The sequence below is a fragment of the Apteryx mantelli genome, chromosome 8 (assembly GCF_036417845.1).
Source record: "Apteryx mantelli isolate bAptMan1 chromosome 8, bAptMan1.hap1, whole genome shotgun sequence".
In the NCBI taxonomy this organism is placed as follows: domain Eukaryota; kingdom Metazoa; phylum Chordata; class Aves; order Apterygiformes; family Apterygidae; genus Apteryx; species Apteryx mantelli.
Window position 1 is genome coordinate 37,006,967 of NC_089985.1, and position 12,824 is coordinate 37,019,790.

The 12,824-nt window shown below is 45.1% G+C and overlaps 1 protein-coding gene across 1 annotated transcript; it reads right to left on the bottom strand.

Annotated features, from left to right (window-relative positions):
* Window positions 1–1,312: 1,312 nt before the first annotated feature.
* On the bottom strand, window positions 1,313–9,329 carry LDLRAD1 (low density lipoprotein receptor class A domain containing 1). Its single transcript, XM_013958618.2, has 6 exons — window positions 8,078–9,329; window positions 7,626–7,680; window positions 5,667–5,807; window positions 4,854–4,991; window positions 4,503–4,631; window positions 1,313–3,539 (listed from the first exon to the last, which is right to left on the bottom strand). The coding sequence occupies exons 1-6, from the start codon at window positions 8,096–8,098 to the stop codon at window positions 3,394–3,396; spliced, it is 630 nt and encodes a 209-aa protein (XP_013814072.2). The 5' UTR covers window positions 8,099–9,329; the 3' UTR covers window positions 1,313–3,393.
* Window positions 9,330–12,824: the final 3,495 nt, after the last annotated feature.

Here is a 12,824-nt window from a genome sequence, read left to right on the forward strand (position 1 = left end):
CTCAAGGGCAGAAGACTAATCATTTTAACTCCCTCCTCGGATGAGCAGGGTAGAGGGGGTTGTTTTTGTTGACACTGAAAACATTCTAAAACCCATCAGTGGGGTGGCAAACACAGCTACACCCCGCTTGTGAAGCGCAGCGGGACTGTAATAGCCCTGGTATAAACCTTGCCCTGTAAGCACAAGGCTGTGCTCATAGAGCTCCGACAAAGGGAGGAAGCAAACAGGATAAGCACAGGCCCTGGGGGGAGGGAGGCAGAGAGACAGTAACCCCTAGGTAATGTAGTTATTGCAGAAATGCAAAGTAGAACAGGAGTCCCTTATCTCCCTCCTTTTAACCCAGGAAATGAGAGCTGAAACTGGGTTACTGTAGAGATTAAAGCATACGGTTGTAATATACCCTCACTTACAAGCAAATTCACCTGCATTTTAGAGTCTTCTGTGGTTTACAACCTGTTTTCAGTGCCCATGCATGTCTGCAATATCCTAACTGTATTTCACCATCTAAAAGCATTCAGATAAGTGTTCCCTGATCTATACATACCTCTACAACAGACCTAGGTACTCAGAATCATTCTGTGTTGATCTATCTAAAGCCAGGAATACAGCTGTAATGCTAGATTTGTTTGCCCTAGAAAACAAAGAGGGCAAGAATTCATTCAAAACTGACTGAGGTGCACAGTGCCCACGAGCACTGGGAAGAACCGCTCATTTCACAGTGCCCTTTAAGGCACCCCTTGGTCCCCAGGAGCACTCACTGGGTCCTGACACAGGGACATCAGCTGGAGAGCAACCACAGGGCACTGTCCTGCAGGTAATGGGTGTCAGCTTCTCTGACACCAGGGAAGCTTTACTGGCTGTCCTAGATGTGGAGATCACATCGTAGATCCCATTTCTTTGTGGATCAGCACAAGAATCTCTCCTGTGTTAAGTCAGGCACCTTCCTTTTTATTGTGGCTCTCAGGAAGGTAAAAATCCCAGCATCGTCCCTGTCCTAAGGCAAACCACCACTTGACCTCTGCTGAGGTGGAGAAATGGGCATACCTACACAGCAAGCGCAGGAATCCAACCCCCATTCTCACACGTTGCACTTCTCCCTCTTGTTTGCCTTCAGAAGCATCTTGAAACTTGGTGGAAAGGAGCTACTGCAATGACACGACAAATACCAGACTGGGGGAAGGAACAGAGCGATTGCCATGTGGGTCAGCCTAACTAGCCATAGCACAGCATCCTCTTCCTAACCACAGCAAACATCAGATTCCTCACCGATTGCCACAAAACATACTTTGGGGTAACAAGAGGAACGCAGTGATTACAATAAACCAGGCTTTATTTACCAACCCCAAATCAGCTTTGTTGGAATGTTAAGTGACTGGGATTTTCTAGTAAAAAATATGCATCTCTTTCATTTTTTGATTGAGACCGGAAGCTTGAAAGTGAGAAATGTTTACTTACAAAACTCAACCTCTCTTCTGAGCTCCAGCACTAAATACACTGCAGTACTGTTTTATAGACACAGAGAAAGCAAGACATCCATCCTAGGTAGGTATGAAAGGGAACAGGTAATTAAATACAGATTTAAAAGGTTCCCATAGTACCTGTTCCATTATGCAGAGTTTTACCATCTCATTTTAGATAAAGTATGAGTCAGAATACAGTAAAGCTATTTTAAAAAGATCTTTCAGATCTACAGCTGTATCCCAGTTACAAATTAAAACAAACATGCACAGTTTATACAAGTCATGGTGACATGTCAAGTTTCAGATCACAGGACAGAGAGGAAGTGAGTGAACTGGTTTTTATGTTTAAAGATATATGACCTGGGTTGGTGGTAGGAAGAATATTACCTGAAGTTTGTTTTGGACCTAGGAAAGTAAGTGCACTCACAGTAAATCTGTTTCTCAGACACGATGTTTTAGACACATGAGTTTTTCGAAGGAGCAGAAAAAGACCACATCTTTCTTAAATTTCAATGGCATGTCCGTATCTTAATCCTGTGGACTGCTTTGAAGGTTCGCCTGACTGATCCTGCTCTACTTGCACAGGAATTAAATGAGCAGTGAACAGATCCTGTCTTGCCCCACGGCTGCCCCAGCAGCAGATGTGGCACTCTGCTTTCTCCTGGTCACCGCTCCGAGACTCTGACTTTCTTTCCTTTTTCCTTTCTCGCTCTAAACTCAGGGCTAGAAAGGCTCATGTCACTGAACTCCACCTGATTTGCTGTTCAGGATAAGCCTCAGTGCACCTTTACAGTCCCTTCATCTAACTCCCTTGAAAGGCACCAGCATTTCAGTAGAGAAGCACCTCAGCCCAGGTTGGCCAGACAGCCTCTGCATTGGCAGCAGCTCATAAACAGTCTCCAGCCTGCACACAACTAGCCGATGTATTGAATCTGTGTTGCCTATTTTAAAGTTATATTTCCCGCCCATTTCTGACTATAAATAGCCAGCACCGCAGTTGCTGTAGGACTAAGCTTCAGAACTGGCATGTTTTTAAACTTCATGAAGAGCACAGGATCTGTGCGACCCAGTTTCACAGAGCTGGGAGCTTTGAAGATGCTAAGGAAACCTCTTTTTTCATGGTGACAGTCTTCCTTGTCTATGCTGTAAGGAAAGAGAATTTGCAAAGAGGAAACAACCGCCGTCACTCCTGTTTCCTCATTTCTTTCCTCTCCCCCTGCAGGTCTGCAAGAGGGCCAAAACTGTACTGAGTGCTTCGTCTCTCCAGCATCCTTCATCGTCCGTGGTGAGTGACCACGGCACATGCTAAAAGGTGGAACATTACTACCTGTTCCAAGAGGGAAGCGGAGGGGCTGAGAGCTGCAACTCACCCTGGCCACACAGAGGGTCTCAGCTCTTGCAGTCTTGTTCTCTGTCAGTTTGCAGTTAATTGGCAGAGGCCTGGCAGCTGGATCCAGGCTATGGGATGGCTCTGCCTGGTCCCTCAGTCTCCTAGTAGGTACAAAGATGCTCCTCGGGAGCAGGCCAAGATCCCCCAGGCCCCAAAGCCCAGAGGTACAAGAAGAATGGAGCAGAAAGCAAGGCTGGAAATAACAGAAAGCCAGGGGTGTCCACTGTATGACCTCCTAATGCACCTAGGAGGTCAAGCCTGCAAGACACACTACCCTACCTATGTAGAAAAGACTCACCTTCACATGACCTGTGAAGGTGTCCCAGAATTCATGTCTAGTCTGCGGCACTGGCTACCACGTACTGAAAGCACAGCACTTCTGTCCCTTTTCAGTGTTGCTGCACGCTGATCGGAGAACTGCTGATCAGGTTGTGCTCAGGTTAGAGCTTCAAGAGTGGGTGGCAAAGCAGGAGAACAACAAGGCTTAAGGATGACAATGCAGAATGTGCCCTGTGGTATCCAACATTTCTTGGCACCAAGACTTCACGGTTTGCAGATATACTCATCGGACCAACTGGCACAGTCCTGGATGCTGTCCCGGCACAGTCTCTTTGGGATGCAGGTGCAATACTCATAGAGCACGGGGGTGCAGCGCCACCACTCAGACCCACAAGGAGGGCAGGCGGCCACTGCGAAGGAGAAAAAACAGGGATCAGAGATGTTTCTGTTGCACTGACCAGTTACGTCCTTTCTTACACTAGTAAGTATCATTTCACCCCTTGGCAGGTACTGAACAGCCACTGGTGATAACCCTGCATCTGTGAACCCACCACAGAGGATGCTCACTTGATGCTACTTCTAGAAGACAATCAGGAAGCGCAACATTATGATGACTTTTGTGGCAGACATGCCATGCTAGAAAGAATGATTAGCTGGATTTAAAAAAAACAACCCCCCCCCAAAAAACAAAACAAAACAAAACAAACACTATTCTTGAGAAAGCTGCTGATGCATGCAGGTCTTGGCTGAGGTTCAAAACCACATGAGTGATTTAGGCACAAACTTGCTGCTCATTTCAGTGAAAGGTGCATCCCAATGCTCTAAACAGCTTTGAAACTGTTCACTTTACTCACATAGGTACATTCAGTTCTCCTGGGCCCTTAGAGACATACCCATCTCCTGAGCAAGAATCAATGGCTAGTTCTGAATTATTGTTGCTGGCTACAGTTACACATCAAGATAAAATTGCTCTTAGTCAGCAAGTCACAGAGAAGGAGTGACTTAGGGGGCTAGGAACAAAGTTTGGAGCTTTTCCCCTCTCAGACACTGGTAGTAGAGGATAATTTGGTGGTCATAATTACATGTACTGGGCAGATGGCTGCTAAACACCACAATCCCACAAGCAACAGGCTTGGCGGAGAGGAAGCCATAGGATCTGAACTCCAGTCTTTGACACAGTTGTCGACACTTGACATGAAGGAGCCCGCGTGCTTCTTACTCATGTCCTAGCTATTTCACATATTAGAGGATGACACCAGTCTCCAAGGTGGCATTTTCCAACACTACCAATGAGCTCCATGCCCTTAAAACGCTATTTCAGTCAATCAGCAGAGAAGATCTTTTGCCTAATGGTAGCCAGAAGACAGACTTACAGCTCTCCATCTCGTCAGAGCAGTCCCCACAGTCATTCATCCCATTACACCTCTGATCAGCGTAGATCCAGTACATAGGGTTACTGCAGCGGAAAACCAGGTATCCTGGAAGGTTACTGGGCAAGTCATCTACAAAACCAGACACACAAGAAACATGCTGAACTCCACAGGGCACAGATGCATCTGCTGAAACAGTGACCCTAGAGCCTAGGCAAAGTCTCCCAGGTTTATCTTGCTCGTGCATGAAGCCAGAATCAAGGAGCAGGACGACAGGGACACTAGGTGCTCTAAAGAGCTGGCTCACTATAGGAAGAGCACCACTGTGGGGATGATCCCAACAAAACTGCTCACCACAGAGTTTCTCCTGCTCATCCTCTCCGTTCCTGCAGTTCCGGATTCTGTTGCACACCTGGCTGGCTGGGACACAAGTCACTCTGTCATCGCACAAGAAGCCTGTCCGGTTATTAGAGGCTGCACAGAAACGGTTCACTGAAGGTAAAGCAAGAAATAGTTTATTTTCAGACATTTTCATGTTCACACACAGTATGAGGAACAGATCAAGGAGGAGGGGGATTTCAGAAGTTTGTCATTCAGGAGATAACCATGGGCCAGAACTTACCGCCAATCACTTCACAGCGGACACCAGCAGTCTGAAACATGATTGTACCACCCAGGGTTACTGCAATCCCACTGAGTAGCAAACTGGAGTAGAGGAATGGACTGCGGTGACGCAGGCTGCCCAGAGCTGACACTGCCCTACACAGCCCCTCTTAGTCCCTTTCCTTCTCCCTGGTCCACACAGGAAAGTATGTCTTCACACACCACAGCCTCACATGGGGGATGCTGCCAGAGCACAGCATAGGGGAGGAAAAAAAAATGCATTAGGGGGACTCACAGGGAAGAAACCCATTTATTCCTGTGAAACACCAAGGCTTACAGCGTCGCTGATCTGCTGGTTGCTGGAAGAGTACAGGAAAGCGGAGAGGCTCTATATTTGCCCAGCGGCTTATATCCTTACCCAGGCATCACTGCTAACAACTGCTGGAAGCAGAACTGGGGGGCCAGAGGGACCTGTGCTCGGACCCACTGCGGCTCTTCTCGTGTGACATCATTTTTTGCCCACCTCTTACTTACCAAAAAGATAACAAGCCTCAGGAGACCAACCTGGTGTGCGCGGCGGGAGTCCCAACACGACCACCAAGGCCACGACAGCCGCGATGGCAGCGAGGACGAGCAGCGCCGCGGCGGAGACGCAGACCCACCTTCGGGTGCAGCCCATGCAGGCGCAGCAGGGCTGGCAGCAGTCTGTCGGGAGGCAAGGGAGCAAGACCTGGGAAAGGCTCCCGGGGGGTCCGGGAGCGCTGAGCAGGGCTGCGGTGTTTCCAAGAGGGAACGGCATAGGAAGCCGCGAGGGTGACACTGCGGGGGGCTCTGCGCGTGGGACTGGCAATGTTAAACACCTCCTCATAGGAGAGCGTACTGCTTGCACTGCGGAAAAGCTCTGCGCTACTTTATCAGAGCAGGGGCTGGGACGTAAATCAAAAACACGGCGCCTCTGTCAGAGCGCTCATAGTTTTGTTGCGGCGCCACAGAAGCAAAACGCCACAAAAATCCCTGCTCAGCAAGGTGAGTAGCTCAGCATTACGGGGGCACTGCTGCATGGGAGCTGCCTCCCGCAGCCTGTATGAACTGGTGAAACGCTTCAAAAGCAACAGAGCGAGGTTCAGACTGCAGCACCTCCTTCACCCAAAGTACTCAAAGAGAGTAAGCTGAAGAATGCTACTCTCCAGCTATTCACTGCAAGCCCATAACGCTGTTTTTACAGGGGAGAGCAGCTGAAACACAAAGCAGGTAATAAAGCTGCTTGGTGGTGGCTTGGAAGGGTGCCCTCCTAGAGCCCAAGGCAAAACGCTCCAAGAGGCAGAACTGAATTTCGCAGAGCTAAGGCTTTCTGCTCTGACTAGGATTGTCAGTCTTGCCTAACGCCCCCTCCAAAAGAGGCTTAATCATCGGTTCAGAACAGTGAGAACTGGTTGCAGGGCAGCCCTTCTCCTCCCCAAAGACCGCAGACATCTCCAGGGTAAAAAGGACAACCACCTTCCAGGGAGTCTAACCTTAAGAAAGTCACGTACGTAAATCAAGCAAAATCCGGAAGCAAAAGGCCAAAACCACAGTTATTGCAACACAAAAGCAGCACACAAGAGCAAAGCTGATCAGCTATCCTGATCTCAGCTCCCTGCAACGTTAGAGCTTTGTGTTTAAACCAAGCATTGTGTTTTCTTGGATTCCTCCGAATTTCTAGAATAACAGGAAAAAATGAATTTGATCATCTGAGAAACACCCGCAACTGCGTAACCAGTCACTTAAGACAACCTTGTATGCACAAACTGATTCTTTGTATTTTTGAACATAACTTTGATCAAAAGGTTGTAATTTTTGCCTTAACCATTTTTTATTTACCTACTTGCTCTGTGCTGTTCAAATATAAGTAATGATACAGCCTTTGGCTCCACTGCGAAGGGATTCTGGCTGCAGTAGCCATACCCTCCTTCATGTTTGAACAGGAATCAAATGCAGAACATTCCAGCTTAAAGGATAAGGGGTGAATTACAGGATATCTGCGTCTACAAGACAACATCTTTGACCACAAAGCAGAACAGTTGCAAATAGACAGGAGTATAAAAATAATGGAGAGATGAAATGTTGTTGCAACTTGATATACAGGTTTGCTACTGACTGTATTTGATCTCACCTTCTCATTCTTAAAACGGACAAGATCTGCTGAAGTTTGGCCATTAAAAACATGTAGTAAACATACAGAAAGCCTGGATGTTCATTTTGAGCCTTTTCTGTACCCAGACAAAGATTACGTCTCATGCTACTATACAATACTGTAAGACCGCCAACTCCAGCCCAGCAACAAGTAGCTTAAATCTATTAATTTTATACTCTGGATATTTCACTACAAGCAGCAAAAAACGAACAAAACTCCAGTCTCAATAGATCATAAATAGAGCCTGTATTTTACCTATATAGATTTCATCTATTTATAGGCAGAGAGATTGTTTCTATTGATTTACACTTCAACAATAAAAATATTAAGTTATCCATTTTATTCATTACCTCTTTCTTCAGAGAAAGACTTCGTTGAATCAAAAGTAGCTACATGAACACTTCTCTAGAAGGAATAAAACACAGTTTACAGAAGCAGCACATGGTAATCATACAATTTATGTCTTTCTAGTGTTTGTCATCTTACACAGGAATGTATGATACCTTTCATTACTCTTTACATACAAACAAAAAATGCTTCACTGGAAACGTGGCACAGATTTGATTCACAAAGCAATCAAATTACCGTTAAAATCTCAGTCACTCATTCATAAAATAAGCACTAATTCAACTCCAGCACTCATTACCAATACTTTGCTTTTATATCAAATTAGGTTAAGTAGAAACAACTAGAAATTTCCCAGAAACAAGTGATAAAGAGGCTGCACAAACAACATTACCAAGAATACGTACACTTCAGGAAACAGCTGCACGTAAGATTTTCCCAAAGAGAAGGACTATACCTGGGGGTGAGTTTTGTTCATGCTTCACAGAGCTATAATCCTCACAGCAGCGAGAAGGACCACAGGGAGTTTTCTGCACCCTCGAATCCAGCCACGCTGCCAGCAAACCCTGGCTCTGACGTGAGCCAGCATTGGCCTGCAACACTCCAGAGTTACCTGGTTACAAAAAGAAACAGAGGTAGGAAAGCAAGAAGCGTGCTGCTGCCCAGGCACGCAAGCAAGGCAGCCGGAGGTGACGGAAAGGCAGCATCGAGTGCTTTCCTCAGCTCTGGTTGAAAGCAGTCACGATGCCTCTGGTGTGATACCTTGTGACAGTGCTGCAAGGCCCCGACTCTCCTTCCCAGGTCTGGCTTTCCCTGCTCCCCTGCACACAGATCTCCTGTGGCAGCCAGGGCTGGGAGACAGCACTGAGCAGCTGAGGGAGGTGAGGGAAGGTCTCACTCCCGCCCAGAGCGTCTGGACCGTGCATCCCTGAGGACGCAGGCTCGGCTGCTCCGCCATGGCAGAGGCTGGCTGGAGACAGATCCGAGCTTCCCAGGCCAGGGCAAGGCAAAGGCTGTTTGCCCACACCCAAGGGGCTGTTCTGCCAGAACCGTCACTGAAGTGGAGATAAGGAGCAGAACAAAAAAAAAGGACAAATTCTCCTTCCAGCAATCACTTTTAAGGACAATTTCTCCTTGGCTAGCCAAAACTATGTAAGATGCAGAGAGTTGCAGGTAGCTGCTCATTTCTGACTGTTTCACTACAGGGTATTAGGCAAATAATAAAGGACTCTGAAGTTTCAGATGCTAACACCACCTTCGCCACTCCTGACACCAATTAGAAAGATGAATGCTCGATGTTCCTGGAGCCCAGGCTCACATCCCACTGATTTTGTTGGTATTTACCTTGGTACAAGTCAGGAAAGCCCTCCTTCAAAAGGGAATGCAATGAAAGTTGAAGAGAGATCAGATCATCTTCACACGAAAGTCTTTCTCTCCTCCTCATCCCCCAAACTGGACTAACATACTGACCTCATAGCAACATAAGCTCAGACTCCTGCAAGATGATCAGATCTCAGCAAAGCTGTGCAGCATACAACCAACTGCAATAGCTTCCCCAGCTGGGGAACGAGCACAGGCATAGCAAGTTCTCCAGGGTCCGTTTTACTCACATAGTCGAATTTCCAGGCCTGCAGTGCATCTGAGGTCAATCTGTAGCTAATATGAATTTACAAATATATTAAAGCCTTCCAAACCGGCTGAAGGCTTCACCACAGCACACGAAGAGTGGAATTTTACACCTTCAAGAATAAAGCACTACCTACAGTCTGTTTTACCATGGCGGAGGGAGGCTAGGGAAAGAAAAAGGATAGGAATAAAGATGCAAGGAGCTTGTGCTCCTCTTGCTTTCAGGAAGCAAATCTGTAGGATCAAGTGCCTCCAAGTTGTTGCTGCCTGACAGATCACGATTCCTTTCTGAGCACCAGCTAAACTAGCTTATCATAGCTTTGGTGATAGCAGAGAAGTTGGCAGCTAGACTGCCTGTAAGTTGGCACCGAGGACCCCTGCCCCAATCCAGTCTCTCAACAGCACAGTAATTATTGTCCAGGGCTAAAAGCTTAAAATCTGGTCCCCAAAAGACTGACACTAAATTATAGCTTGCAGAATATAGTCAGAGGGAAGAGTGCCAGCTACAGAAGCATGCCAAGACCTCAGATGTCAAAAATACTCAGGCTGGTTTAAAGAAATACTCCACATCATAAAGCACCAGCTTGTGGGAGGCAGTGCCACCAAGTGCTCTGGGTACCTCCTGCCTGCTTCTGATCTGCTGAACTGCATCCTCATCCATGAAAGGAACAGACAGTTGCCTCAAATTAATTGAATCAAAGCACCAAAAAATGCCCAAAGTAGCAGGACTTTTTCCTCCATATCCCCCTCTATTTCCAAATATGCAATCCATACAACTGATGATTCAGAAATAACCTCCAGGCAACATGTTCTTCTTGACAATGGCATCTGCCAACCCTGCACTTAACCTGTTTCACTGACCATCTAGAATTAAATATAGACCTTCAGGAATTCCTACTTTGGCATGGCAAGACCAACTCACCCACAGCAGAGGCTTCTCATAGGAATATACCACTGTTAAACCTTGCGCCTGAAAGTTTGCCTGTTCAGATAAAATGCTGAAACCTGAGTAGCAAACAACCTGCGACTCTGGGTGCTCACTAGAATATGGAAAAATGACAGACAAAGAACTAAAACTGTGCACCTTAAATCTTGGTTCTGTTTCTCTTTAAAGGGGAAGTTTAAGTTTCTAATCTTAAGGCAGGAGTATTTCGAGCCTTCAAAAAGTTTATTAGATTGCAGTGAGTTTGGGAGAGTCCCATGTAACAGCCAGGTCAAGCAGGCTGCCTATCCCATATCCCACAAAGAATACATGGAACAATTGCATGATAAAAACTACAAGACATGGAGTAAAACAACTCTGAGACAAGTATCCAAAAGTCCTGACATCTACCAGTCTGTTTCCTATATCAAGATTTATGAAGTTCAGCTGTAACCTACCAGATAGTTGGGTTTTAGAGGAGAGTTGTACCACAGATCCAAAGACTGCCAGTTCAGCAAAAAGAGAAGTCCTTCGTGTACCCAGAACAAGGTAAGAAACCCAAGCAAGCCCTTCTGAAGCACAGAATCTTTGCCTAAGATCAGAGAAGTGGAAGGGGAAACACAGACTACGACACCCAGTGTGACGTGATGTGGCATGACTACATTTTTAGTTCCAGTGCCTAAAAAGTAACAGACAAACTATGGTTATTTCTGTCAGGAATGAATTACACATCAGCTGTGACAGACACCTCACTTGCATCCAGATGCCTCCAACTAAAATCTGATACAAGTTCAAGTGATCACAAGCCTAAGGAGTATATAAAACACTTTCCTGTTGCAACTCCTACACTTTAAGACCTTTCATTTAAACAGTGGTCTGCGGGCAGAGATCAAACCCAAATTGCAGCCTTGGAAAACGATTTCAGGAAGTTAAACGTTTAAAAAAAAATGAAAAGGTCAATCTATGTTGTGAAGTCAAGTGCCAAGATAGCTTAAATACTCCGTTTAGATTAGAAATCTTTAGAAACAGTTCTGTTATTGCAGCCTAAGTAGTATCTGACCATACTAAAGAAAGATAGTTTGACAAGAGCTAACAGCTACAAAGCTTCCAAAATTCTTCAGCTTCTGGCTCGCTCTGGAAACAGTAGTGCCAAGTGACAGATTGCTACAGGCATACAAACAGTTCCCTGTGACCCAAATACCACATCACTGAATCACTGCCTTCCCTGTACTTATTACTTAGCTGAAACATCACTATACTTTGAACAAAAGACAAAAGCCGTAAAATTTTTAGATCCATTTGTTGAGTTTTCTCCCTTTTGTTGTGAAGGTTTAGGCAGATACAACTCCAAATAAAAGCAGAATTTGTTTAATCCAAACCCAGGAATTCAAGCAGTATTTTAAGTCAACCATTTTGGAAAACAAAGGAAAGTTTCTTATTCATGAAAGTCAAGTCATCAACATAACAGAAGCTCTATTATACACTTTTAAAACAGGCAAATAGCAATGTTTTCATGAAGCTATAAAACACTCCCTCTGCAACTACATGTAACAGTAAAAAAACAAAAAAACCCCCACATATATTTTCAGCAGACTCCAAAAACATTTACAATGTTAGTAATACAGTTAGAAAAAACAGGGATTGCTAAAGTCTCTTCCGGAAAGGCAACACAAAACAAATTCCAGCAATAATCACTAAAGTAGAGCTCATACTTACAAATTAATTTTTGAACATCCATTGCATAATTTGCAGTTGATACTGCTTGAAGCAGAACACTGGCATTCTGTACTGCAGTGGGACTGTATAGTGATGTTTGCAGTATGGGAGCAGAAATGAATGCCTCAGAATTGAATCACTACTGCAGACGCATCAATGTATCATGCAAGTGAACAGCGTTCTGAAAACATCATACAATCAATCAGTTTCCACAACAACATACACGTTTGAGGCCTTTGCAATAATGCTAGCTACACACAGAGATACCTGTCAACGGCTGCTGACACCCACATTTCTGGGCCACGATGCTGTCACACTGAAAAACAATTTAACATCCAGAATTTAACAGCCATTAAAGACTTCAAATTATAATTTCTGCATTTTGATATAAGACTGGTTAAAACAAACATCTCCCAATGCTCTTAAACATTATTGACAAAAAACTGCTCAAGTGCATCTAGGCTGCAGTTTTTAGCAGCACTATAGAGGCCACTTAACATACATTTCTGCTTAATGGACCCTGCAAGTGTCCATCACCTGTAGTTACACAACCATCAGCACTACAGCCAAACTAGGCATGATTATTGAAATAGTTTTAACAGTAACAGAACAACATATTGTATCCTCCAGAATCTCTAAAGTACAGTTCTCACCAATTCCCACCCAAACCTTCAAGGGAGTTTTCTATAATCAACAAAATATTTCCATGACAGCGAGTTGGGGATCAGAAATTTGAGCCACTTTTCAAACACTTACAGAGACATTACAATAAAACATATAAGTCCCCAAACTGTGAATGCTATGGGAGCCAGCATACACTAATCTTAAAGAACTGCAAAAAAATATATTAGGTATACGGGGGATGCTGTTAGGTGGTGTCATATTATTGACTTGCTATAGCAAAATGAGGTCACACCGCCTATGAGAGGAATGCTACAGA

What these genes read in the sequence shown, in the direction of transcription:
- LDLRAD1 (XM_013958618.2), bottom strand. Translation starts at nt 8,098, where the DNA reads ATGAACAAAACTCACCCCCAG. An exon ending in GTCTTTCTCTGAAGAAAGAG is followed by an intron (nt 5,808 to 7,625) that starts GTAATGAATAAA and finishes GCCTCCCGACAG; the next exon opens with ACTGCTGCCAGCCCTGCTGC. An exon ending in ACTCCCGCCGCGCACACCAG is followed by an intron (nt 4,992 to 5,666) that starts GTTGGTCTCCTG and finishes CTTTACCTTCAG; the next exon opens with TGAACCGTTTCTGTGCAGCC.